The sequence below is a fragment of the Indicator indicator genome, chromosome 33 (assembly GCF_027791375.1).
Source record: "Indicator indicator isolate 239-I01 chromosome 33, UM_Iind_1.1, whole genome shotgun sequence".
Lineage (NCBI taxonomy): Eukaryota > Metazoa > Chordata > Aves > Piciformes > Indicatoridae > Indicator > Indicator indicator.
In genome coordinates, this window is record NC_072042.1 from 6,558,122 (window position 1) to 6,584,539 (window position 26,418).

General features: G+C 58.6%; 2 protein-coding genes across 2 annotated transcripts; both read right to left on the reverse strand.

The window, feature by feature from the left end:
* Positions 1–954: 954 nt before the first annotated feature.
* UBXN11 (UBX domain protein 11) lies at positions 955–11,921 on the reverse strand. The gene is given in 13 exon segments (XM_054395206.1): positions 955–1,108; positions 1,110–1,118; positions 1,878–2,015; positions 2,767–2,834; positions 3,082–3,185; positions 4,241–4,361; positions 5,374–5,451; positions 6,105–6,322; positions 8,059–8,173; positions 8,606–8,682; positions 9,648–9,699; positions 10,431–10,531; positions 11,771–11,921. Coding segments are annotated over 13 exon segments (1,386 nt in total).
* A 5,265-nt stretch (positions 11,922–17,186) lies between these two features.
* CRYBG2 (crystallin beta-gamma domain containing 2) lies at positions 17,187–25,415 on the reverse strand. Its single transcript, XM_054395160.1, has 19 exons — positions 23,424–25,415; positions 22,838–22,882; positions 22,628–22,746; positions 22,192–22,348; positions 21,964–22,103; positions 21,598–21,724; positions 21,273–21,308; positions 21,067–21,194; positions 20,743–20,869; positions 20,330–20,472; positions 20,129–20,255; positions 19,915–19,947; positions 19,690–19,802; positions 19,352–19,481; positions 19,034–19,173; positions 18,611–18,734; positions 17,915–18,073; positions 17,381–17,540; positions 17,187–17,275 (listed from the first exon to the last, which is right to left on the reverse strand). Exons 1-19 carry the CDS (start codon positions 25,413–25,415, stop codon positions 17,187–17,189), a joined length of 4,089 nt encoding a protein of 1,362 aa, XP_054251135.1.
* Between the last annotated feature and the right edge of the window lie 1,003 nt (positions 25,416–26,418).

Below are 26,418 nucleotides of genomic sequence, written 5' to 3' on the forward strand. Positions count from 1 at the left end.
ACTGCAGCTTCCAGAGATGGTTTTATTGGGAGCCTTCACGGAGGGTTGGGCCAGCAGAGTGTGTGCAGGGCCTCTGCTGAGAGGGAACCTGCCAGAAGGCTCTGCCTGGCGCGAGTGGGAGTGCCGATGGCTGGGAGTCAAGTGGGAGCCTGTCACAGCTGAAGGGAGGAATGTGCTGCAGAAAGGGGCTGCAGAGCACAGCCCCAGCCCACCAGAGCCAGGAGGATGCTTGCCTCAGGGCTCAGCAGGGAAGCAGCAGAGGGATCCAGCTCTTCTCTAATGACAGGTGTCCTATTGCAGCACCCAGCTCCTGCCTGCTGTGGGAGGGAGTGGGGCTGGCAGCTCGGTGCGGCTGTGGCTGAGCCTGGGCCTGGCTGGAGCTGGGGGCTGTCCAAGGGAAGGAGTTGTTCACGTACAGGAAACCCAGCAGCAGGATCTCCTGGCTCTGTCCCAGCATTGCAGTGGCTTAAGGCCTCCAGGTTTTGCTTCATCAGGGACTATCTAACCGTTTCTCTCGTGGTGGGAGTGCAGTTGGGATCTCTGGGGGGCACTGCATGGAAAGCATATTGCCCCTGGCTGGCTGTCCGTCTGTCCTGCTACAGTGCAGAATCCCCCAGCCCAGGACCAGTGTAAAGCTGGTGGCCTTCCTGGGCTGGGGATCAGCCTCTGCAGAGATAAGAAACTAGTCCTTGGCTTTGAGCTGACAGAGCCCCACCTGCCTTGGAGAAAAGAATCTACCTGCAAGGCAGGACTGAGCCTGGCACCTGCTGCTGAAGGGAGAGGCCAAACTGCTGCCTCCAAGCTCTTCTCTCCATCCCAGGTCACAGCACAATGAAACCAAAACTGGTAGGACTCCCACTCTGTGCTTTGCCCAGCCAGGGGGGAGGCTGTAACCCAGCTGAGGGTGTGAGGCAGCTCCTTCCTGCAGGGCCTGGGGGGGAGCAGCTCTTGCTGTTAAGCTGTGTGCAGCCCCTTCCCCTCTCGTGGGGAAGGGTCTCTCCTCCGCAGCAGCAAGGAGGCACTGGGGGTCAGGCCATATTCCTGCAGGCTCCTGGAGTTGTCCACATCCACCCTCTGGGGAAAGGTGCTGATGATCTCATAGGAGTCAGTCTCCACCCCTAGGAAAGAACAGCCCAAACTTTCCTAAACACAGGATCCCCCAAGGTTTGTCTGGGCTGCTCTGGCTGATCCAGCTGTGGTTATGCAAGAGCAGCAGGAGAGTTTCACAAGCATGTGCTGAGCACTAAAAAAAAGCTTCCCACCCAAAGTGCAAGCAGCCAGGAGCAGAGTGGCTGTTCCAGGCTGCACAGCTGCAGTGGGATAGGAAGCTCTCACATCGCAGCTGCAATGAGCTTCTCATGGGCTCAGCCTGAGGCCAGGCCTGCAGCTCATAACAAGAGTGGGAAGAGGGGAGAGCAAAAGAGTCCCCTCAGCCACCTGGAACTGTCCCCAGAGGGATGTGTGAGCCCCTGGGCAGCATTAAATGTGTTGGGGCACAGAGCTGAGCTAAGGATGGTCTGCAGCCAAGCTGGAGGCTGCAGCTCAGCTTCCAGGTTGCACCAACACCTTGAGAATGGTGGCACTGGTCAAGTGAGTGGTGCTGAGGAGCTGGAAGGAGGCAAAGGCAGTGCTGGACCTGCTTCAGTGGCAGTTCTGAGAGGCCAGAAGAGGTTTCCCTGTGCTGCTGAGTCAGCTTTGTGGTAAAGGTGGGCGTGAAATGCTCTGAGCTAAAGGTCACCCTGGCAGCACTGCTCGGGAAGCATCTCTGGGGGAGGAGCAGCTCCTGGAGCTGGACTAACCCTCAGCCCTGCCCGGCTCAGGCTGGTTGATGAGCTCCAGGGCCTTCAGCAGCAGCCCAGAAGCTTCCCTGGGCCTACCTGGTGCGTGCGAGGTGCCGGCGCAGGTCCCCGATGGTGTCTGTGGGCAGCATCTGCAGGACCTGGGTCTGCTTCCTGCTCTCCGACTTGACACGCAGGCTGCAGACAGCAGGGCCAGCAGCTTCAGCCTTCTTCAACCTGGGGGTTAGACACCTGTGTCAGCTGAGGAGTGAGGGCTCTGCTGGGGGTAGAGCCTGAGAGCTCTCAGGGCTCTGTTTGCCCTTTGGAAATGCCCTGAGGTGAGCAAAGCTCCATCTGAGTGTGGGCGAGAGAGCAGCCCACAGCCCAAGCTGCTGCTTTGTGCTTTCCCTGCTTAGAGATGCCTTGGAAAGAGACTTGCTGCCCTTTTTTAGCTTCATTTTAGATCAGGGCTGTCTGATAAGTACTTTGTCCTAATTTTTTTTTTTTTGACTAAAAATAATCTGCTTGTTGCCTTTTTTTTTTGCTCATCAGTTATTTGCCTTTCCTGCCAGGAACCTAGGAGTGGAAAAGTGCTGGCAGTGTGACCTCCCCACCAGGTATCAGTTTCCTGGTGGAATTCTCCCATTTAACATGACCACAAACAGGGTTTTTTTTTTGTTGTTTTTTTTTTTTTTTTTTAGATGGTTTCAAACTCTCAGGGGAAGTATTTGACAGCAATAAGTAAGATTTTGAACAACAGAAGCTTTTGTTAGAGACATAACAGCTGGGCAGGTTCTTCAGGACTTCCAGGACTTCCCAAAAGACCAGACTTGCCTTTTTTGGTTGTCCTAATTATCTCTAAGGTATAAGATAAAAGGGCAAAGTCCACTTCATTCCTCAACTGAAGCCTCTGAAATGACCTCTCAGTGATGAAACAGGAGGAAGAGAAGAGCCTGACAGGGCAGGCATGGAGGGGCTGTGCCCATACCTCTCCAGGACAGACAGCCTGGGTGCCTTCAGTAGGTTCTCTTTGCTGCTCTGCACTCCACCAGAGCCCTGAAACCAAACCAGGTAAGCTGTCAGCACTGCCTGCTCTGCACAGAGAGCAGCCAGTGCCAGGAAAACCCAGAGGCAGGTGCCAAAGTGCCACGTGTGCTCTGCCAGAGCCTTTCTGGGAGGAAGAGGAAGCTGTGCAGAGCTGAGGGAGGCCTGAAAAGGAGGTTCCAGTGGTGTGCAGGGTGCTGAGCCCAGGCAATCCCTGCTGGCCTCCTCCTGTGGGTGTCTGGGGGGGGTCTGTTCCTACCTGCTGCATAGCTCTGGCTGAGTCTTGGGCACTGATGGCTTCTCCTCCATGTGCTGAGGGATTGGGAAGCTTGTTGAGAAACTGCTCCAAGGAGAGCTTGGGACCTGCCAGAGCAGAGGGGAGGTGTGACCATGTAAGACATGCTGTAAATGATGTTCCCCTAGAAAAGGCTGATCTGGGCCCCTCGGTGCACCTCCTATGGAAACAGGCTGAGAGGGTTGGGGCTGTTCAGCCTGGATGAAACCCTAGAGGCTCTGGGAGACCTTAGAGCAGCCTTCCAGTGTCTGAAATGGGCTACAGGAGAGCTGGGGAGGAGCTTTGTACAAAGGCTCGGAGTGACAGGGTGGGGATAATGGCTTCAGACTGGCAGCAGCTGGATTGAGATGAGACATTAGGAAGAAATTCTTCCCCAGGAGGGTGGTGAGGCACTGGAACAGGTTGCCCAGAGAAGCTGTGGAGGCTCCAAGCCCGGAAGTGTTCAAAGCCAGCCTGGATGGGGCCTTGAGCAAGCTGGCTGGTAGGAGGTGACCCTGCCTATGACAGAGGGTAGGAACTAGATGATCTTTAAGGTCCTTTCCAACCCAAACTATTCTATGAAGTAAGAATGCAACAGCCAAGAGGGAGAGCTCTGACCTGCTTCAGCTCTTGGTCTGCCCAGCTGAAGCCTCTCCCACTTTCTGCCCCAGTAAAGGTTTCATTGTCAGCAGCAGAGAGCAACTGCTGAGCACACAGCTGTGACATGCAGCAGGCACAAACCTCCTTAGCTCTGCTGGGAGCAGGAAAAACTGAACCCATGGTGAGGCTTGGGAGAGCTCTCACCTCGTGAGGGTGTGTTTGGTGCTGCTAAAGGTGGAGCTGGAAGGAGCTTTGGCCTTTCAGAAAGGCAGAGGGCAGATGTGGTTTTGGGAACCTGCTGATTTCCTGCTCTTTTATTGCCCTGTCTCATTCTTTAGGAGGATTTAGTGGTGAGAGGAGCCTGGCTGGCTGCCAGCTCCTGAAGCAACACTGGCACTGCAAGCACAGGGCTCTGACCCAGAAGTGTTCCCTTCCTTGCTGAGATCCTACACATTCCCCTCCTACCAGCTGGACCACCCTGGTAAGGTTTGGATTCTCCTCTTTGGGAGCTGGCTGTGATTTTGGAGGAGGTTTAGGGATTTACCTGGGGTCTCAGTGGTTCCCTGCACCTCACTGGGTCTGGACTGGCCAGCCACTCGGCCAGGGCCAGGAAACCTCCCTGCAGGGTCTCTCTCCTGGAATACCACAGCCCTTCTGTCAGTGACCTGTGGGGTAAAGCCAACTGGCAGAAGCAAATCTGACTGCTGCACAAGTACTGGAGCACAAAGAACCACAGCAAAGACAAGCAAGAGTTGTAACCCCCAAAGCAAAGCACGAGAGCTGCTTCCCTGGGAGCTGCCCCAGCTCCCCAAGCCCCAGGCAGTGCACTTCCAGCTCTCTAACAAAGCCAATCCTGGCAGAACCAACAGGTCCCCAGGATGTCCCTTCTAGAGCACAGGGGAGTTGTTCATCTGTCTCAGCAGGCTGCTGCTTTCCAGGAGCTGTAAGAAATGTGCTTGGACCTCCCCTTTCCTCAGAGTCTGCTTCCACACCTGAGAATGTTGTCTGGGTGGAAAATGATGTGAAAGCTGCAGGTGGAGGGTAGAGAGGGACCTGGCAGAAGGCAGCTGCAGAGTGGGGGCTGGCAGGTGGCTCCAACAAGCTAGAAGAGCCACCCTGAGGCCCCAGCAGTGCAGAGAGCTGAGCAGGCTCTGCCTGGGTCCCACTCCAGTTCCTTTCACACTGGTGTCCACACCACAGGGGCTGTGTTTACTCCAGCTTGCTGGGCTGGCCTGAGGCTTGCCTTGTGGCCATGGATTATGGAGAGCCACAGCCCCCTGCAGGGGGATGCCATGGCTGAGGCTCTGCACTGCTCCACTGCAGGGGGATGCCATGGCTGAGGCTCTGCACTGCTGCCCTGCAGGGGGATGCCATGGCTGAGGCTCTGCTCTGCTCACCTGCAGGGGGATGCCATGGCTGAGGCTCTGCACTGCTGCCCTGCAGGGGGATGCCATGGCTGAGGCTCTGCACTGCTGCCCTGCAGGGGGATGCCATGGCTGAGGCTCTGCACTGCTGCCCTGCAGGGGGATGCCATGGCTGAGGCTCTGCACTGCTGCCCTGCAGGGGGATGCCATGGCTGAGGCTCTGCACTGCTGCCCTGCAGGGGGATGCCATGGCTGAGGCTCTGCACTGCTGCCCTGCAGGGGGATGCCATGGCTGAGGCTCTGCTCTGCTCACCTGCAGGGGGATGTCATCTGGGTAGTGCAGCTGCAGCTCTGAGGGGAAATATCCATCTATGATATCCTGCAGGCATTGCTGAAAGAGGGAGAGCAGGAGGTCATACCTCAGCCTGTGGGTCTCAGGATTGCTCTGTTCTTTGGGGTTGCTCCTAGCTGTGGTTACTGCTGTGCAGAAAAGCCTGCAGCAAAGATCCAGAATCTTCAGCTCTAACAATCACTACCCACAGCCACCCAAGGCTTTAATGGGCATAAACTTGAACACAGGAACCATCCCAGGTCAGGTTGTTTGGGACTCTGAGCAACCTGCTCTAGTTTGAAGATGTCCTTGCAGAGGGGTTGGACTAAATGACCTTTAAAGGTCCTTCCCAACCCAAACCAGTCTGTGACTTTGTGATCTAAACAGGAGCAGGAACTTCTTTGCTTTGTGGGTGGCAGAGCCCTGGAGCAGGCTGCCCAGAGAGGTGCTGGAGGCTCCTTGACTGGAGACGTTCAAGGCCTGCCTGGATGTGTTCCTGTGTGATCTGCTTGAGGTGACCCTCGTTGGACCTTCAGAGTTCCCTTCCCACCCCTAACATTGATTCTGTGAGGAGCTGGAGGTCTCAGCAGCTGCTCCTTGCTAGGAGCTCTCAAGCCCTGTTCCCACACCTGCCCTTTCCCTTTCCTTCCCTTTCCTCTGGATGCCAGAGGAGGGTGGCACCAAGCCCAGCTCCTCCCCAGCCCTTTCCCTACCTGTGTGGCTGGGTCCTGGTAGGGCTGAAAGGGTCTCTCTGCCAGCACCATCCCATTTTGGTACAGAGTCAGAGAGAGGGCTTCTGGCTGCCTCAGCTGAGCTCCCCCAGCTGTGAGCTGGATGTGAGCCATGCCCTCTCCAGCCAGCAGGTTCAGATCCTTCACCTTTGCCAGGATCAAGTCAAAATCAATCTGGTGCTGGGAGACAACAGCTTCACCTGTGGCAGAGGGTCAGAGTTACAGGGGCAAGGGGCTGCCAGCTGAGCAGCTTTTCCCTCTCTGGGTGACTTTGAGGTGCATTTGATATTTTGGGGCTGTGCTGCCTCTCCACCCTTTGCCTTTTGCTCTTCTGCACAGTGTGGTGCAACAGGGGGTGCTGGTCACTGGGTGTGTGTGAAACCGCAGGGCAGGGCAGCAGCCCTCTGGCTGCAAGCTAGAAATCCAGAGCCAGCTGCAGATGCAGCCCTTTAGAACCAGACAAGAGTTGTGCTTGGAAAAGACCTTTAAGATCCTCCACTCCAACCGTGCTCTAACTCAGCCAAGGCTGGAGCTAGCCCCTGGCCCTCAGCACCACAGCTCTGCCTCTTTGAAATACCTCCAGGGATGGTGACTCAGCCACCTCCCTGGGGTGGTTCCTGTGTTTGAGAATCCTTTCAGTGAAGAAGTTTCTCCTAACACTCAACCTAGACCTTCTCAGGTGCAACTTGAGGCATTTCCTCTTGTCCTGTCTCTTGTTCCTTGGGAGAAGAGATCAACCCCTTGCTGGCTCCAGCCTCCTTTCATTGAGCGGTAGAAAGCCAGAAGGTCTCCCATCAGCCTCCTTTTCTCCAGACCAAGCCACCCCAGGTCCCTCAGCTGCTCCTCACCTGACCTGCAGACCCTTCACCAGCTTTGTCACCCTTCCCTACTGACCCCACTCCGCTCCTTGCCTTGAGCTGTGATTTCAGGACTGTTGTTAGCCCTTAATGTGGTGCTGTAAAATGCACAGAGTCAGGGATTAACCAGCTGGGTTGGATAAATGGAGCAGGGCAGGCTTGTTGAAGAGGTGCCAGGGTAAGCACAGCTGCCTGCCTGCTGCTGGCTGCCTGCTGCTGCCTCTTGCTGGGCCACTGCTGTGGATGTTGATCTGGGTGCTGGAGGAGGGTGGCAGGAGGAAGCAGTCAGAGTTGAGATGGGACACAAAAATACTGCAATCAGAAGAGGAAATGAAAGTGAAGGAGGCAGAGGCAAAGCCTTTGGGGTTTTTCTGTTCTGTTTTTTGAGATGTGATAAAGAAGGAAAGCAGGGGGGAGGAACTATCCTTAAAAGGCTGAGCTGATACCAATGAAAATTAATTCTGCTGCTTCCCTCATCTTCTCCCCTGCTGCATGTGGAGAGGAAGGATGCCTTGGCTGATGCTTGCACACTGGCTAGGAAGCAGTAGCACAAGTATTACCCTGCCCCCTCTCTCTCTTTTCTCCTTCCCAAGGAGCCAGTGCAAGTGTGCTGGGACCCCAGACAGCACAAGCAGGTCTCAGTTAAAGCCCTCAGGTGGTGGCTGGGAGGAAAGGCAAGAAGTGCTCAGTGATGGCCCCAGACACTGCAGCCCCTGTGAGCACAGAGCAGCTGGAGCCATTTTCCACCCATCTTAGGTCAAGGCTGTTGGAGCAATCAAGCTTCAGACCTCCAGGGTCTGTGAGCTCCTCAGGAAGCAGCTGCTCTGAGGGTGTCCTCCAGCTAGCTGGGCCAGCAGGTTCTGCCCTCTTCCTTTAGACAAGGCAGGTGTGGAAAACCCCAACCCTCTGCCTGGCTTAGCTCCTGTTAAACTGCTCCATGACTCTGCCCCTGTGATGACCTCAGCACAGGATCACAAACTCCAAAGGCCCAAATCCTGTGTCTTTGATGCTGGGCATTCCTTCTGTAAGCATGCAGCAGGAGCTGGGACAGCTGCTTCAGCAGGATGTTGGTGCCTTACCTGGCTTCCAGCAGCTCCTTGCTGGCAGCTCTCCTTCACCCTTGCCTGATTCTGCATCTTCCAGCTCTTTGTGTCCCTCTCCCACCCAGACCAGGCCGTAGTCCTTCAGAAAGCACTGTCAGGAGAGTGCACAGGTCAGAGCTGCAGAGCTGCAGACACCCACACATGGAAGAGTGCTCAGCTGTGACTGTGAGGAGCAGAAGGGGAGGTGAAAGAGAAAGTTTGTCTGGAGGCTCTTTGGCCCTGGCAGCCAGACAAGCTCCCTGGCAGGGTAGTTTGTAGCAGCTCTACTTGTAGTGAGCAAAAGGGAACCTGAAAGTATTGATGGTGAAACAGTGATTCCCCCAAGATGAGTCTAGAAATCAACAGGAAGAGTCTTGGAGGAGGCATCAATATTTGTGTACTTCATCCCCTGCTGCCCTGTGGCTCACACCCAGCCTGCTCTTCCTTTTCAGAGGCTGAGCTGAAGCTCTGTGAGGATCAAAGTGGCAAAGACCAAGCAGCCTGAGACTGCAAGGAACTCCAGCTGAAGATGCAGGTGGCTCACCTCCATCTCCCAGACCTGGCTCTGCAGCTGAAGGCATCTCATTTCCAGTTCCTCTGCTGTGGATGAGTTGGGAGCATCTGAAAGGGAAGACTTGGTGTGGGGGTTTTTATGCACAGCCTTAAAAGAAGAGCTAGAGCCAGCCCATGGCACAGAGGCAGCACCTGCCTGTCCCAGCTCAAGTCCCTGCGGTGCAGGGGCTCTGCACACTGGTCCCTGCTGACAGACTAAGAGGGAGCTGTGAAGGGCAGCAGTGCAGGTTTATGCTGCAGGAAGCTGGTGTGAGCAGTGTTGCTTGCACCTGAGGTGGGAATTGCTTGGCTGAGTCTTGAGGAGCATCTTAAAGCAAGCAGCAGGTGCCCAATACAGCTGGATCCAAAGCCCTAGGCTAGAGCCAGGCCTGAGCTGTGTGGTTTGACAGGCATCTTCTTGTTCTCTGCTCAGGAAAGGCAGCACTTCCCACAGCTTTATGCTGCTAAGCCATGGTAGGAAACATGTCTGGGCTCAGCTGGAGAGCTGCTGGATTCCAAGGAACTGAGCAGGAGGGAAACCCTTTGGTGATTCACTCAAAGCTGGGTTCAGTTCAGAGCTTGCCTCACAGGGCAAGGAGCCTGAACCTGTGGAGCTGTTCAGGGCTCCCAGCAGAGTTTTGTTTTCTCTTAGCTGTGAGCAGCTCTGGGTTTTTTCCAGCCTGTTTGAACTCTGCAGTATTTACCTCTTTGGGCTTTTTTTCCTGACCACCCTCAGGTAGCTGTGTGGTTGTTCTGTGCTCATGGAGACAGTAACCCACAGAAAGTAGGTCAGGAAATTGCTGGGGCTTTCTCACTGCATCAGAAAAGCTGAGGAAGAGATGCAAGTCTGAAGTGTGGATCTGCTTTGGCCAACAGCACCACAGGGGTGTAACTGATCCCCCTCACCTGAGAGGCTCTTGGGTCTTCAAGGCAAGAACAGCTCAGAGGGGAGCTCCCCAAGCTTGCTCTGTTTGAGTAGCAGGAGCTCTGTAGCACTCCCACAGCAAAGTGCCAAAGGCAGAACAACTTTTTACCTTCTTTCTGGAGAGCCTTCATCTTCTCTTCAAGTTCAGCAATTCTCCTGTCCTTCAGGACAAGAACAAACAGTGACCTGGTTTAGTTCCTTGGCCTTCAGGACCCTGAGGCCCAGTTTGCACAATTAGCCCTGACTAGGTGGGTCAGTGGTGCACATACTCTTGCTCCACTCAGACAAAATAAGGGACAGGAAGGCTGAATCACCTCAAAAATACTTTAATTAGACTCAAATGAGGGGTGGGATATAAATAACCTGCTCCAAGAACAGGTGAGGGACATGCTGACCTCTCTTTCCCCCTCCTCCACCTGCACAAGAGCTGTAGGCAGGCACAAGGACTCCTGCCCTCATGCTTCCTGCTCAGGCACAGCTCATGGGCTGGAACCAAACCCAGCATCTCTGCAGCCTCCTTTTGGAATGAAAAAGAGGATTTTTGATTTATTCTAAGCTGCAATAATCAAAGAGGTCTGCTCCAGGATAACTCTGCTGTGGGAGCAGCTGTTAATGCAGAAAAGGAGAAGAAAGGTCTGAAGCCAAAGTGATCAGTGAGAAGGTGCTGAGATTCTTGGCTTGAAGAAGTCCCAGCAGGGCCTCCTCCAGTTTCCCACCCCAAGGGCTGATAAAATTGCTCTGTTGTTTGGAAAAGGCTTTGTTTAATGAACAGAGCAGGCTACAGATCAATTTGGTTTGGCCCAAATTAGGTCTGAGCAGATGTTAACACTGTTGTGGCTTCAACCATCAGAGCAGGACACACCCCAGGTTCAGCAGGGCCCAGGGGCTTTACCTTCCCTTGGATTTCTTGTGCTTGTTCCTCTATTTTCTGTTCCAGCAGAGTGATTCTTTGCATCAGGAAGGACAGGGGCCTTGTGTCAGTGCAAGCAGCATCTGGAAGCACAAACAGGTGGCACCTTTCTAAAATAGGGATCAGTATTGGAGGCTCATCTGCACCACAGGGAACCCCACACGAGAATCCAGCAGGTAGGATCAGGGAGCCCTTTAGGGGTGCTGGGTAGGAATCTCTTGGCTCCTGGCTGCTAAGGAGATGGAATTAGCCCTGGCCTGGGGTATTAAAGTCCCCCAGGGTGTCACAGAGAAACTGATGGCCCAGAATCTCCTGATCATTGAGGAACCTTACCCTGCATGGTTTTTTTTCAGTCTTCTCTCCTCTGAGGAGGAGGGGAGGCTGCCTTGCACTGGATTCTTTGTCCTAGGGGACAGTCTGGCACCTCCTGAGAAGAGCATGAAAAAAAGAAAAGAGGTCAGAGGTTTGGCCCTTACTTCTCCAAAAGCAGGTAAAGACAAACTGGGGTTATGCTGAGGGGAAAAAGAGGGCAGGAGGAGGCAGAGTGGCCCAGTCCCTTCACTCCCATAAGCACCCTCAGACTAACCACTGCTTAAGAGCCAGGCCCCAAGGGAAGGTAAAAATCTCAACAGCTGAGAAGACTGAAGACAAAATGGGGCTCAGAAAAAGACCAGGAGACTGAGACAGAGCATTCTGCACTGCACAGAGAGGCAGAAGGTGGTCATGTGGAGCTGTTTCAACCAAACCCAAAAACACTCTGGGATGAAGAGAAGCAGCAAACTTCACTGAGAGTGGTAAGGGAGTTTTTGCTCTAAGCTCTAGTAGGATGTGACCTAAAATGGAACTGTAAAAATAGATGAGGTTCTACTGTGCTCTAGGGCTTGCTGAGGATGTGGAAATCTTTTGTTGCTTATCTGATTTGGGACATGTAGGAGAGAGAGCTGCAATCGTTGCAAAACAAATAGGATGGTAAGGAAAACCTTGCTGACAGAGGCAATGAGCTTGGGCAGCTCTGCCCTGTCAGTGGGGGTAAGGAGGGATAATATACCAAAAATAAAGCACAAGTTCATGAAGGTTGGGAGGATTTGCTTGGTGGGCAAATTGGATAGAATGCTGGCCACAGCTTGTAACAGCTAAAATCCTCCAGCCACAATCTGGAGAAGCTGTCTGAGAGCAGAGGGAGTGAAATTCAGGTAAGGTACAGTGGTGGCTGCTGTGCCAGGGCAGGTGATGCTTGTGGTGCCATTGCAGCTACAGAAATCAATTCTTCCCTGCTGCAAGCTGATGAAACTCCAACACGACAGGAAGCTGTGAGCTGCGACTGGCCAACAGCTCCGGGCGCTGCTGGCGACTGGTACCAGCCAGAAAAAGCAGCAGGTAAGAAATTCGGGGAGTTTTTTTCGAGCCGGGGTTGTTTCTCGGCCTGTCACCGCTCTGCACAGCCGTGCGGGTCCCCAGAAGGCCGGCAGCCATCAACTGCTTGAGGGATCGGTGGCGAAGGGGCTCCGCGTACCGACGGTTAACCGGCACGGGGGCAGGCGTGCGTGTGGGCACCGCGGGGGACCCGGCGTGGGTGGCAGCGCCGAGGGCACCGCGGCGTGTGCTGGGGCGGGGAAGGCCGTGTGTGGGGGCGTCCCTCGCGGTGTTGGGAGGGTCCCAAACCGCAGGGGGTTCCCCCGGTGCTGCCGCAGCACTCACCCGTGCTCAGCGCGCCGCCGCCATCTTGTTTACGGAGGGTTGTCATGGCGACGAGCGGCGACTTGATTGGCTCGGCCCTGGTCACGTGGGGAGCGAGGCAGGCGGAGGACTACGGATCCCGGCATGCACCGCGGCGGGGCCGCACAGCCCGGGACGGTGGTCTGAGGTTCAGCGAGGCCACGAACCGGGGCTGCCCTCGGCTCACAACAGCCCCGTGAACGCTCCAGGCTGGCCGCTGAGTGGCTGCAAAAGGACCTGTGCGTGTTAGTCGCCAGTGGCTAGAGATGAGGTGGCCCAGAAGGCCACCAGCATCCAGGCCTGGGTCAGCCCCGGTGTGGGCAGCTGGAGCAGGGCAGGGATTATCTCCCTGTGCTGGGCTTGGTGAGGCCACATCTCAAATACTGGGCTGAGTTTTGGGTTCTGCACCCCAAGAAGGACACTGAGGGGCTGGAGCAGGTCCAGCCTGACCTGAGGCACCACACACTGCTGATGTCCTCAGCTGCTGCTTTTGTGTGTTGTTCAGCAATGCTCTCCCTCACTGTTTGTCTCACTGGTGCTCTGAATTCCCCTCAGCACTCGCTGCCATCCAGAGACTCTTTCCCTGTACCTCCCACCCACCATGAACACTCTCCTCTGCTCTCCAGACTGCTCAGCCTCACCAGTTGGAGAGGAGCAGAGCAGAGGCTGATTTTTATCACCTTTTATGGATGCTGTCCCTGAGACACTTTCATTTTGACACTTCCATGAGGTGCAAAAATCAATGACATGTGGTGAAGCTTTGCTGCACAGGAGGCTTCAGCTGCAGGCTGTGCTGTGATGCACTTCACCACCACAAAAACAGACAGCAGGTGTGTGTGCTCTGTGCATTTCAGTTGCTTCACCCCTTTCAACCTGGCTTTAAAATAATCAAGATCTCTCTTGTTTCCTGCCGCTGCAGCTGAGTGGGTGAGGGAGCTCAGATCTGCAGTGAGGGGGCAGGTCCTGGGGAGCTGGAAGGAAATGTTTCCCTGATCCGCTATCTGGAAGAGTCTACCCCAGGTGTGTAACTGAAACTCAGAGGAACGACTTGGACCCAGCTTCTGCCCTAAGCTGCAGGGATGGTTTGTTTTGTGGTGCCCTTGCTGAAATGTTGGCCATGGTTTGCAAACCCTCCCAGTGAATGTGGTGGGTTTTAACCCTTCGTGGGTGTGGAGAGTGTGAAGCAGAACTCAGCCTGGGGGTGGTTCATGCTGCATGAGGTGGGAAAACGCAGGGCAAGGAACTTGCTGCCTTTGCTGGAGACAGGGAAGAGGAGCTGCTGCTGTGCTTGGGTGATGGATGAGTGAGGCTGGAAGGGCTGTATGGTGTGGAAGGGTCTTTAGTGAGGTGGGAAAAGGCAGGGCAAGGAGCTTGCTGCCTCTGTCCAGGGAACAGGGAGAGCAGGAGCTGCTCTTGTGCCTGGTGATGGAAAAACAAGGCTGGAAGGGCTGTAGAGCATCATCCCCACCTGGAGTTCCTCCATGCTGTGTTTTGCATCTTCTCCCTCACAGCATCAGCAGCCACTTCCTCAAAATTTGCCTCACCAGCAGTGACTTCCTCAGGCCTGTGCAGGGAGGGAGGTGTGATTGGTGAGGCAGGGCCATCAAGCTGCTTAAAGCCTCCTGCTGTGCTTGCTGCCAGCAGAAGAGGAAGTCTTAAGGCACGCTGAGAGCAGAGCCCCAACCATGCAGCCCCTCTTGCTCACCCTGCTCATCCTCTGTGTGGTAAGACAAATCCCTCAGCATGGGGTCCTAGGAAGCCTAGGGGGGGTCCCAGCCACCTCTGCCCCATGGGTGTGTTGGCAGCCAGGGTTGGGTTCACTGGTGGGAGGATTCCTGCTGACCCTGGAGCTGGGAACTGGAGCCTTTGGCTTTTTGTTTGACCTGATTGATGTTGTTTGACTTTAGCCATGGCTGGCTGTGGCCTGTAAGGTCCAAACTGAATCAGAGAATCATTTGTTTGGGTTGGAAAAGACCTTCAAGGTCATTGAGCCCAACCATTTTCTAACTTTACCAAGGCTGGGGCCAACCCATGGCCCTCAGCACCACATCTCTGCCTCTTTGAGACACCTCCAGGGATGGGCATTCAGCCACCTCCCTGGGCAGCCTAGGCCAGGCTTGGAGAACCCTTTCAGTGAAGAAGTTTCTTCTAATATCCAACCTAAATCTCCTCTGGGGCAACTTCAGGCCAGTTCCTCTCCTCCTATCACTTGTTGGTAAGGAGAAGAGACCAACTCCCTTTCCTTAAGACCATTGCTCATATTCAGAACCTTCTTTACTCTTAGCTCTCTACCCCACCTTGCAGCCCCTCTTTCGCATGCTGGTCCCAGCCCATGCCTGGTGTGGGGACACGAAGCATGGCTGCAGGGACCCTGGAGGTGCTGGGCTCAGCTGTGGGAATGCTGGGTGGGTGCACAGCTGCCTGGTTTCCTCTCGTCCCTTCCCACTGGAGGTTGTTTTCCTTCCTGCAGGGAGGCTCTGTGGAGGTTCTTGTGCTGTGCTGGTGGCCTTGGTTCTGTTGTGGGTGGAGTGGTGTGGGAGGGATGAAGGTCCTGGTGCTTTGGGGGAGGGTGCTGCTATTTGGAGCAGCTGTTGGGATGATTTTTGTGCGTGTAGCACGTTGATAACAGGGCCAGATTTGTCTGTGCTTATTTCTCAAACTCCAGGCAGCTGTGACCTGCTGCAGGCTCCCCAAGGTGCAGTTATGCTTTGGGAGTCCCACTCTGTGGCCAGGCAAACCAGCCCGAAACAGCACAACAGCGACTGAGAGGGGCAGAGCTGGGTGTTGGGACCTAATCCCTGGCCTTGTCCCAGCTCCAGAGGGAGCTGAGAGATGGTGTGAAGCAGCATGGGGGGTGGTTGGCAGATCCTTGTGGCTGTGATCCCTGCTCATGGGCATCCCACCCAGCCCCAATGCCAGTGACCCAGCACAGGGCACTAGGGATGTCCACATCTCCCCCTGGAAGGTGCCAGTCTTTAGAGACAGAAGGAAACTGCCCTGCAATTATCCCCTCTGTGTTTCACTGTCTGGCTGCAATGTCTCTGCTTGCGACACCCTGCGGTGCTGGGGGCACAGGGGTCCCTCCTCCCCCTCCCGTCCAGGATGGGCCTTTGCCAGCTCTGCTCCTGCACCCCAGGTCTTCACGGTCCACCCTGTCCCCAGCCCCACCCTTGCAGCGGTTTGAGGGGCAGACCCCACCCCCAAGCTTCTGCTTTGCCAAACAAATTTCTGAAAGCCTCTGCGCAGAGGCAGGCAGTGAGAGGAGGCAGCTCTCGCTTGGCTTCCTGTCTCGGGAAAACCCCCATGCCGAGGGTGACTTCTGCCTGTGCTGTGCAGAGAACCTGCCAGAGGCGAGCAGCCCACCTGTGCCTCCCCAGGGCAGGGGCAGTGTGGGCACCAGGCTGTCCTGGCTCCTTTCTGCCCCCCGGGGCTGCCGGGCAAGGGCTCTCAGGGGCATTTCTGCCCCATGCTGCCATCTGCTCCACTTTGGAGCAGCGCTTTGACTCTCCTTTTCTTTTCCAGTCCCTCGGCCAGGCGGACACTGGGAAGGGCCAGGATGAGGTCCAGCAGACCACCCCTGCCCCGACTGCAGGTGTGCCTGTAAGCAGCACGAACCCCACCTGCAGCAGCCCAGCCCTGCTCTCCCTCGCCCTGGGGCTGGCTCTGCCTTTCTTCCTGCGCCACTGACCCGGAGGAGGACACCACAAGAAGTCTCCCCTGCCAGGGTGGCATCCCCTGCACCTCCATGGATCCTCGCAGCACAGAGGCCCAGTCAGGCCAACGCCGTCGCTCCCTCCCTGCCTCTCCCCTCACCCTGGAAAGCAAACCCTAAACCTGGCCCAGCTCAGGAGCCAGGCCTGTGGCGAGGCCGAGAAATAAAGCACTGGGCTCGAGGCCTCTGGCTGGCTCCGTCTCCGCTGTGTGGCTTTAGGGGCAAGAGTCGGTAACGGAGACCTTCCCCGGGGCTTTGAATGCTCGGTGCCGCCGGAACCCTGCGGCCTGGCTCTCCCAAAGCGCTTCACTGGGGCTTTGTAGGGCCCAGAAGGCGCCCACAGCCCCGGTGCTGGTCCCGGCTCTGGCCCCGGCCTCCAGCACCGCCCTCAGGCTCGGCGAACCCCTCATGCCCGGCAGGGGCTTCAACTCCTAACCAATCGGGCGCTGCTATGCTGCCCGCCGTTAGCCAGTCACAGCCTGGCAGAGGGTATATAAGTGTGGATGAGGCCGGGCGCTGCTGCCGGTCAGGGCCGTGCGAAGGGACAGCAGGCAGCAGCGTAGCCCCCGGGGAGGTCTCTGCGCGGCGAGGATTTGTCAGCTCAGCTCGGTCCCTGCACACTGAGCGAGGCGGCCCCGGTGTGTTTGGATGTCCCACGGTGCCTGTAGCCTAGCAGAGGTTGTACCGGGAGACAGAATCCTCCTCGCATGTGGCTCCTCGGGTACAGAAGCCCAGCATGGTGTGGGGGTCTGAAGGGACCTCTGAAGATCATCCAGTTCAGCCCCTCTGCTAGAGCAGGGGCAGCTACCGCAGCTGGCCCAGGATCACAATGTCCAGATATTAGAGGGTACTGGGTACTCGTCCTGGGTGCAGGATTGGGCCCTTGGCTGCAGGGCTAGGGAGGGATCAAGGTGCAGGGGGCTCCCCATAAGGACAAGGACACCAAGCACTCAGAGCAGACAGAGCTGGCCCAGCTGAGCAGGACCGTATCTTACACACCCACATAAATACATTCAGAGTGGCAAGCTGGTGGGGAGGGGGTTCAGTCACTCTCTGGAGGGTCCCACACTGCTTGTGTCCATAGGGTCCTTGGTGAGCCACACACAGGGCGCCCCAGGAGGGAGGTGAGATGCTTCCTCTTGTGATGGGGAGGCTGGAGGGCATCCTTCACATGGGAGCCAGGGCTGAGAGGTGCTTGGGGTGCAGCGTGTATGGAGCACAAAGCCTGCCACCTCTGTGCAGGGGTGCTGGCAGGGTGTCCCCATCCTGCCCTGTGGCGCTTCTGGGCATGAGAGCTGCACGCCAACCCCTCATAGCACCTGAATGTCCCAGATCTGTGTGGGTCTCTCCTCAGTCATGTCCCAGACGATGGCATGGTCCCGGTCGTAGGATCGGCCACCTGCCAAGGGAGGGGTTCAGGAGGGCACTCCTGGTGGTGCTGAGTGCCCCCACCCACAGCCAAACACCCTGGAAAGCAGCCCCTGTGCTGCAGCTGAGGCCTCACCCTTTACATCAAGGATCATGTCCTCAAACATCTGGCTGTGGATCCGTCCCTGGGAGTCGATGCTCCAGGTCTGCCTTGGCATCCGGGTCTCAGACCACAGCACAGCCTTTGCGCCCTTCCCAGCTGGGCCAATGACCTGCAGGCTCATGGTGGGGGCCACCTGCAAGCAGCAGTGGTGCCCATGTCAGCCTACCCCTCACCATTGCCTCTGCCCAGCACAGAGGCTCAGAGGGGTTTCCCTGTAAATGCAGCTGGTCCTGGGCTGGGCCATGGGATGAGCAGAGGAAGCCCTGAGTGAGGGGTGGGGATGATGAGGTTGACAAGAAGTCCCCAGGGAAGCCAGAGATGCCTTCAGGTCTCCAGGGCAGACTTGGGGAGCAGAGAATCAAACTGATCTTTGGGGGCAAGGCTGAGGTCAGGAACTGGGACAGGTTGTTATAAACCCTGAAGTTCGCTCTGGGGTGGGCAGTACCCAGCAGGAGTCCTGCTGAGAGCTCCCTAGGTCCCCTCTGAGGCTCTGGCTGGAGCCCTGACCTGGTTTTTGATCAATCCATCCTCGTAGTACCAGATGGAGCTGCTCTGCTCGCTCAGGCTGGAGACCACCACCCGTCCTGCCTTCATGTCCTCCACATCATCAGGCACCAAGAGGTAGAGCTCCAGCTTCCTGCTCCTGATGCGGAAGTAGATCCTTCTCTGTGAACACAAACCCCTGCTCTGGCACCAGGATGCCCTCCTGCCTGCACTCCCAGCCCTACACACTGCTGCTGGTCCAGGAGGGACCTCACCCAGCCTGTGGCTTTGGGAAAGGAGGACCCTAGCCCCTTGAGATGGCTGTGCAGAGGGTTTTCCTTGTGTCCCCCAGGAGGTCCCTGCCTCTCCCTAGGGCTCTGGGCTGTGTCTGACAGCCAGCACGGACACAAGCATGGCTCTGCCCACTGGGATGCCACCGTGTTTCACAAGGTGCCTGCACATGGGGAGTGTTTCACCCCAAGGCAGCCACTCCCAGGGTTGGGGACAGGGATCTGGAGGGGGCTGGTGACACCTTTCATGGATCAGAGCTGGTAGCAGGGTGCTGCTGCTCTGCAGGTCATGCCCAGGGCTGGTGCCACATCCTCCTCCTGGCCACGACCCCTGGCAGCTCTTTTGCTCCATGAGAGCCTCCTGCTCTAGGGTTTTAGGGGTGAGCCTGCTGGGTGCCAGCACCTGGGCCCCTGCCATGGCAGCACCCACCTGGCGGATGGGGTAGAGGGAGCCCACGTGCTGGAGGCCGCTGTAGGTCAGCCAGTTGGTGATCTCGGTGCAGTCCAGCAGCCACTGCCGCCCTCGGAAGTCACTATGCTCACACAGCACCCAGCTGGGGAGGGATGGGATGGATGGGATGGGATGGATGGGGTGAATGGGATGGGATGGGTTGTAATAGGATGGGATGGATGGGATGGGATGGATGGGGTGAATGGGATGGGATGGGTTGTAATAGGATGGGATGGGATGTAATGGGATGGGATGGATGGGATGGGATGGAATGGATGGAATGGATGGGATGGGGTGAATAGGATGGGATGGGATGGATAGGATGGACAGGGCTAGGTCACCCCTGGGTGAGCAGGTGGCCCCCACCACAGGGCAGGGCGAGCAGCAGTGGGGGTCACTCACATGCCCCCCTTGACGCGCACGGACAGCACGTGGTTGTTGAAGCCTTCCGCCTGCAGGCTCCGCACCTCGGCGTTCAGCTCAATCTCCTTCCCTTCAAAGCACTCCAGGCCGTGCAGGAAGATGGAGGGCTCGGAGAAAAACTGTGGGGTGGGAAGAGATGAGGTGTGAGGGGGGCAAGTGGAAGGAGCAAGCACCCATGGGTGCACCCAGGGCTGGAGAGACAGTGCCGTGGGTACCCACAGGAGAGGAAAAAGGAGGTTCCTGGGGGCAGTTCTTCCCTGGTGCTGGTGGGAAGGGAAGGAAGGGTCTGGTACTCACCACTGGGACCTTCTTCAGGGAGAGGATGGCAGTGGAGGAGAGGCAGCCCATGGCACTGAGCGTGGGGTACTCGCCCTCAGACAGCACATGCTGCTCCCCCGCGAAGGCCTCCCCATCACACAGGATCCAGCTGGCAGGGGGGAGTACAGTGTGGAATCATGGTGGGCATCCATCCCTCCCCTGGCCCACCAGCACCTGTCGACCCTCCTGGGAAACCCCCCAGGGGTAATGCTTGTGGGGCTGCCAGCCAGGGTGATGCCCCTGTCCCTATTCCTGCCCCTGCCCCTGTCTCTGCTCCTGGCCCCAGCTGCAGGCAGCGAGGCCCCAGGGCACCCTACCTGCCCCCACGGACTCTGCAGGAGCGTGGGATGAAGGTGTCAGGCAGCACATGCTGGTCCTCCTCGAAGGCAATGTGGTCCCCCATGAAGTCAGGTTCTGAGAAGAGCAAGATCTGGGGAGGAGGAGCAGAGGGGCTGGATGAGGGCAGCAAAGCATTGCCCCCACCCTGCAGGGCTCTGTGTCCCCTGGGGGGGCACATCCCCTCCCCAGCCACCACCCCTGACCTTGGAGACGAAGTGGAGGTTGTGTTCCCCGACCTGGAAACAGACAGAGGGGGGCTGGTTGATGTCTTGCTGATGCCTGGCACCCCCCCAGCCCTTGGAGTGGGTGCAGGAGGTGCTGGGTGCAGGGTGCAGGAGGTCTGGGTGCAGGGGGTGCAGGGTGCAGGGGGGTGCAGGGTGCAGGGTGTGCTGGGTGCAGTGTGCAGGATTCCCTCACCTGCAGGATAGGCTGCACCGAGGCGATGCGGCAGTCGGTGGCGCCCCAGTCCTCGCAGCTGCGGTACACTCCCTTCTCCAGCACGTACTGCTCGCCGGAGAAGTTGGTGCCCTCGTAGGCCACCCACCTGCCGGCAGAAGGTGGGTGAGGGCTCAGCCCCTGCCTCCCCTGCCCGCCCCCGTGACCCCTGCCCGCACTCACACTCCGCTCAGCACGTGGATGGAGTGGGTGGCAGTGCCGTATCCTGCCAGCCGCGTGTCGGGCAGTGCCTCGCTCAGCTCCACGTTCGCCCCCTCCTCGAAGTCCATGGCCTCGAAGAGGACCAGCGCTGGATCAGAGAAGTCCTGTGGGGAGAAGGAGCCCCCAGCCCCTCGGTCCGGTGAGGGGAAGGGGCTGCAGGTGCTCACCGCATGCACCGCATCCAGCGTCCTGCCTGGCCTCAGGGACCCCAGGGAGGCTGGGAGCAGCTCTGAGCACCAGGAGCTCTGCACATGATGAGTTTAGAGGGGAAAGGAGGGCTCCTTTTGGGGGATGGGGATGTGCCCCAGGGTGGGGCTGGCTCTCCCTGCCCACATTGGTTGCTCCCCAAGCAATGCCACCACCCCTGCCCTCACCGTCCGTATCAGCCGTAAGGACATCAGCTCCTCGCTGTAGCCACCCCACTGCCTCCAGTCCTGGTATTGCCCTTCCTCCAGCAGGTACTGATGGCCACGGAAGCCTTCCTTCTCGTAGCCAACCCAGCTGTGGCACAGGCAGACATGGGCAGTGAGGTCTCTGGAGGATTTCCACGTGCCAGGACACGAGGACACTATCCATGCCACTCCATGCCACCCAAGCTGCCCAAAGCCATCCCACAGCCCTGGGCAGCTCCCCTGAGCTTTTAGCCAGGGCTGACCATCACCTTCCCAGCCTTCTCCAGCCCATCCCGTGCCACTCACCAGCCTCCCAGGACATGCAGGGAGCCCACCGTGGCCAGCGTTGCCTCGGCCAAGCCCTTCAGGTCGTAGAGGTCTCGGCTGATGGTGAAGCTGCGGCCCTGGAAACCTGTGGCCTCATAGACCAGCACCTGGGGACACAGCAGGGTGAGCAAGGTGCCATGGCCATGCCAGCCCTCTGCCTGCCCTGGCAGTGCTCCAGCTCTCACCTGTGGCTCTGCAGGTCTCTCCACAACAGGGCAGCCCTGGAAGGAGAAGGAGTCCCAGTGAGGTCGTGGTGTCAGGAGGGTACAGCACAGGGACATCCAATTTCACCCTTTGAAGCCTGAGCTTTTTTTGGGGAGGGATCATTTTCCCTCCAGAAGTTCTTTTGGGTCTCATTTTATTGTTTGCCTTCACTGATCTCTCCCCAAGAGCACTTCCAAGAGCTGTGCTTGGCACATTTCCACACTGACCTCTCAGTGCTGGGAAGTGCTGGGAGATGCTGGGCTGGGTATGGCCTCAGCACCCCAATAACCTCAATGCAGCACTCACCAGCCTGATGGGGTGCATGGAGCAGATGGATGGATCCTTAGCTCCCCAAGCCTTTAAATTGGGGTACCCTCCCGGCTCCAGAACGTAGGGATCGTCATCAAAGAAAGGCTTGGAGTAAACCAACCACCTGGGGCAGAGGGGGAAAGCATCACAGAATCACAGAGTCACAGAATGGTTTGGGATGGCACAGCCCTCTGAGATCATCCACTCCAAACACCAACCCAACCCCCCATGGGCACTAACCCACCTCCCAGGGCACCACATCCACAGCTTTCCTGACCACCTCCAGGGATGGGGACTCTATGCCCTCCTCCAGCCCACGCTGGTGCCCTCCTGGCACCCACCCAGCCCCACGGTGTCACTCACAAGCCTGAGTGGACGATGATGGAGGCAGCAGCAAGTGCCTGGCCCTGGGCACGAGTGTCCTCGGCCGAGCCGGTGAAGCGCAGCCTGGCGCCGGTGCCATTCTCCCCGGTGAAGAGGCTGATCTCGGGGGTGCAGTAATCCTAGGGGGGCAAGGCGGTGGGGCTGGGTGCACTGGGACGTGTGGGGTGAGTGGGGAGAGGGGGTGGGGGGGTTGGTCCCTGCGCTCACCTGCACCACCCTCTTGAAGGAGCCGATGCGGAAGGGTCTGCTGCCCGCGGGCTGCCCGCTCAGCCCGTAGGCTGCCCAGGGGTTGTCGATCTCCACGTCCCCCTCTGCCAGCACGCACTTGCGCCCGTGAAACCGCGGCCTCTCGTACATCACCCACCTGGGGTCGGCATGGGGTGGCAGCAGAGTTGGGGAGGGGAAAAATCCTGCTTTTTCCCCACAGCCCTGCAGCCGTTGGGAGCCCCGGGACAGAGCAGGGGTGGGGACGTCCTGCCGCCGCCGCCACCGCCGTGCCTGATCGCAGCTGCCGTAATTAGCACCGGCAGGACGCTCACTCCTCAACCCCAGGCTGAGATTTGGCCACCAAGCCCAGCGTGGGGAGTTCGTGAGCCCCGGGTGAAACCTCCCTCCACGTTCTCGCCCCACCGCTGCTCCCTACCCGCCTCGGATGACTCGGATGGAGATAGTGTGAGAGAGCTCCCAGGATGTGGCGTCGGGGACATCCCCCCAGATCTCCCGTTTCTGGCCAGCAAAGCCAGCCTCGGAGAAGAGGATGATCTGTGAGGGGGTGACATAGAGGAGAGATGTTACTATCCCATCCCGCCCCACACCATGCCAGCCCAGCCTGACCCCACCATGCTCTCTGTACCTTGCCAGGTCTCGTGTTGATCTTCTCGACGCCCTCCTTGTCCTCCTGCTGAAAACACCCGAGGGGACAGGCGTGTGAGGAGCACGGAGGGACATCAGCTGCACCATCCATCTCTGCACAGCCCCAAGGAGCTGCAGCCACAGCCTCACGGCTGGCGTCTGCCTGTCCCTCCCACTGCCCTGAGCAGCCACACCTCGAGCATTCCTGCACTGCTGGGGAGCAGCCTCCCTGCCTGCCCCGGGACACTCCTGTCACCTGCCCCAGGACCCTCCCATCCGCCATGGTGGCTCCCTCCCGTCACTTGACCTGGTACCCTCCTGTCACTCATCCCAATACCCTCCCATCACCCATCCTGGTACCCTTCCATCACCCATGCCAATACCATCCATCACCCACCTTAGTACTCTCCTGTCACCCATCCCAGTACCCTCCCATTACACCAGGGGTTTTCATGGCCTCTGATGGGAAGCCAGAGCCACGTGCTGGGAACAGGCAAGGATACTCCAGGATTCAGCCCCCACCGGCTCTCCACACGCCCAGAAGGACAGAGCCACCTCCCTGTGCCCACGCTGCAGGATTCACTCACCAGAACATCAGCAGGACACGGGGCCACAGTGCAGTTTGGCTCCTCGGGGACAGGAGTGACACAACCAGGACTTGGGGCTTCCAGTACGACCGTCTCAGGGCCAGGCTGGTCGCCAGGACCAAGCCCATTGTAGTCCCCAAGGATGGGCAAGCCCATGCCCGCCCCGTCCCGGGTGGGCAGCTGGAGGGGGGCAGTGCTGGGGCAGACGAAGCGGCTGTAGAGCACACTGCCGTCCAGCCGGGAGTGCGGCTTCCCCTCGTCCCCCGACCGGTGCTCCAGGAAGTGGGAGAGCAGCGCCATGCCCTTGAGGACGTTCCCTCGGAAGGGCACACTGCCGTCTGCCAAGCCCCTGGCCACTGCTTTGGCATTTTCCTCCACCCCCACCTGCCCCAGTATCCCCAGGAGTGAGCTCCCTTCCGCCCGGCCATCTCCGGCCGCGCTGTCCCCAGGCCACCTGTGGCGGGACCCGGCCAGCGCCCGCTCCTCGGGGCTCAGGTAGGGGTTCTCGATCTCCTCCTCGGGGGTCTCCTCCTGCTGCCCCACCGGGCCCCGCTCCAGCAGCTCACGTAGAGCCTCGGGGAGGGAAATGGGGGCGCGAGGGGCCACGCGGTCCTCCTGGATGGGCGGCAGAGCAGCGCAGCGACCCAGCGAGGAGGGCCGGGGCTGCCGCGGAGTCTTGGGTGCTTTCCGCATCTCCGAGGGCTCCATATTGCGTAGAGTGTCCACGAAGATCTCCATATCCACCAGCAGCTCAGGATCCTCCTCGGCTGCATCTGGGGGGCTCTCAGCCACGGGGTCAGGGGCTGGAGGTTCACAGGGGGGCTCTGGGCTGTTCTCAAGTTGTTGGGCTGTGCCCTGGGGCTCCTCCGTCGTTTCACTCTCCTTCAACTCATCCTCAGCCTTCGGAGGTGCTGGTGCTGTGGATGAAGGCTCTGGACCATCGCTCTTATCCAAGGAGGGGTCTTCAGGGGTGCCGCCGGTTCCGGGGGGGCTCTCTGCCCTCAGCGGCGTGGTGGAAGCGGTGCCGTCCCCATCTGCCACATCTCCCTCTCCAGCACCAGCCAGACCAGCCTGGCTGCCAGCATCCTCTGAGGGGCACTGCGGGGAGCTGGTTCTGCTGCTTTGTGGGTCCCCAGGCCTGTTGCCATCGCATGGAGTTGCATTCATCGACTCAGCTTCGGCTTGCGGTGAGTGTTCGTCCCCAGGGCATCCCTCAGCCACGAGCCCGGCGGCCTCTGAGGTGCCCGGTGAGCTCTCGGTGCCATCCTGCCCATGGCTGTCCTGCTTTGTTGGGGCCGTCGTGGCACTGGCAGCATCCTGCTGCCCATTTTGGGCTTTCCTTCCCTCCACCACCCCCGACTGTGTCCCAGCTGCGTCCCTGCCCGTCCGCAGCACGGTGACGTGTCTGGCTCTGGGCAGGGCAGGGGCACAGCCAGGCTTGACCGTGCAGGTGGCACCACGACCCTCACCAGGACCCACCGCGGGATGCTCAGTGGGTCGGGTGGGGAGGAGGGTGCCATGCACGTAACTCTCCCTGTGTACAGGCATCTCCGGGGAGGTGCCCACCGGTGGGGGGTTGCCATCACCACCATTAGTGCCACCACCGGTCCCCACCTTCCCCCTCTCATCCTGCCGCCGGGGCTTCTGCGCCGGGGAGTACACCTGGGCGAAGATGGGGCCGTGCACCGTGAAGTCCCGGAGGAGGCTGATGGAGGACGAGCAGCGTTCCCGGTGTGTCGGTGTGCTGGGACCGGTTGCTGTCTTCTCCACGATCTCCCTTTCCCAGGCCTGCAGCAGGAGGGAGACGCGGGAGGGACTCCCCTCCCGGCCCCGTGTGCTCCCCGTGTTCTCCAGGCGCCGCGACACCAGAGAGACCTTCTGGAAGCGAGAGCGGCCCTCGGGTCCCGGAGCAGCGGCCGCCGCCTGCTTCATGCTCAGCTCCGCGCTGGAGACAAAGCCCCCGGCCTTGGCCTGCCGGAACGAGGGATCCATGCCGGGGGGGAACAGGCTGTGGGCTGCAGTAGCCACCTGGCCCCCTGTGCTGCTGTGCTGGGCCTGGTGGAGCTGCAGAGAGAGAAGGCGATCCTGGGAGAGGTGAGCAGAAACCACCCTGCAGGGAGTAGCCCTGGCCCCTGAACCAGACCCTAAAACCACTCCCAAACCTCGCTCTGATCCTGCAGGATATTTTGGGGGGCTCACAAGAGCACAGGCAGTGGCTTTGGGGCTCTCAGGATGCCCACACCACCCATCCTGGTACATGTAGGGGGCATCATGGGCCCCTCAGCCTGCCCTGTGCCAACACTTCTGCATCCAGCAAACATGGGGGTGGGGGAGCTTCACCACACTGCCAAGGAGGGCTCCAGCAGGGCTGGCACAGCAGCGGTGAGCGTGCAGGATCTGGCCATGCCATGCCATGCCCCGAGCTGTGCCGTGCCCCGAGCTGTGGATGAGTCAGGAGGGCAGCAGGGCTGCGCCGAGTCAGCAAAGGCAGCAAACAAACAAACCCACAGAGCAGGAGGGAAGCTTCTCCCCAGGGGAGCAGGGGCTGGCCGGGACCAGGACTAGGGCAGCCGTGGGGTTCACAAGAAGGGGATGGAGACCTCAGCAGCATCTTCCCTTGACTTTTCCCTGCTGCTTCCCAAGGCTGGGATGGCTCCATCCAGCTCTGCAGCCCCATCATCAGGAGGAGACTGCACTGATCACCTGGCACTGGCACTGGCACCCAGCTGGCACCAAGCACCCTGTGCCCTTGTGTTCAGTGCTGCAGAGGGGGCACCACTGCAGTCTCCAGGGTCAGGACAGGGGACAGGGACATCCGAGCTGCCTCAGCTTGGGGGAATGCTGGGGGAGGTGTCACTGTGCTGTGGCAGCGTCCCTGACCCAGAAGGGTTTTTTATTGCTGGGTTGGGGTTCAGGAAGCAGCTGACACAGCAGGTGCTGGGGAGGGAGCCGGATGCGTCCCAGCATCTCAGCATGTCCCAATTAGGAGATGTTT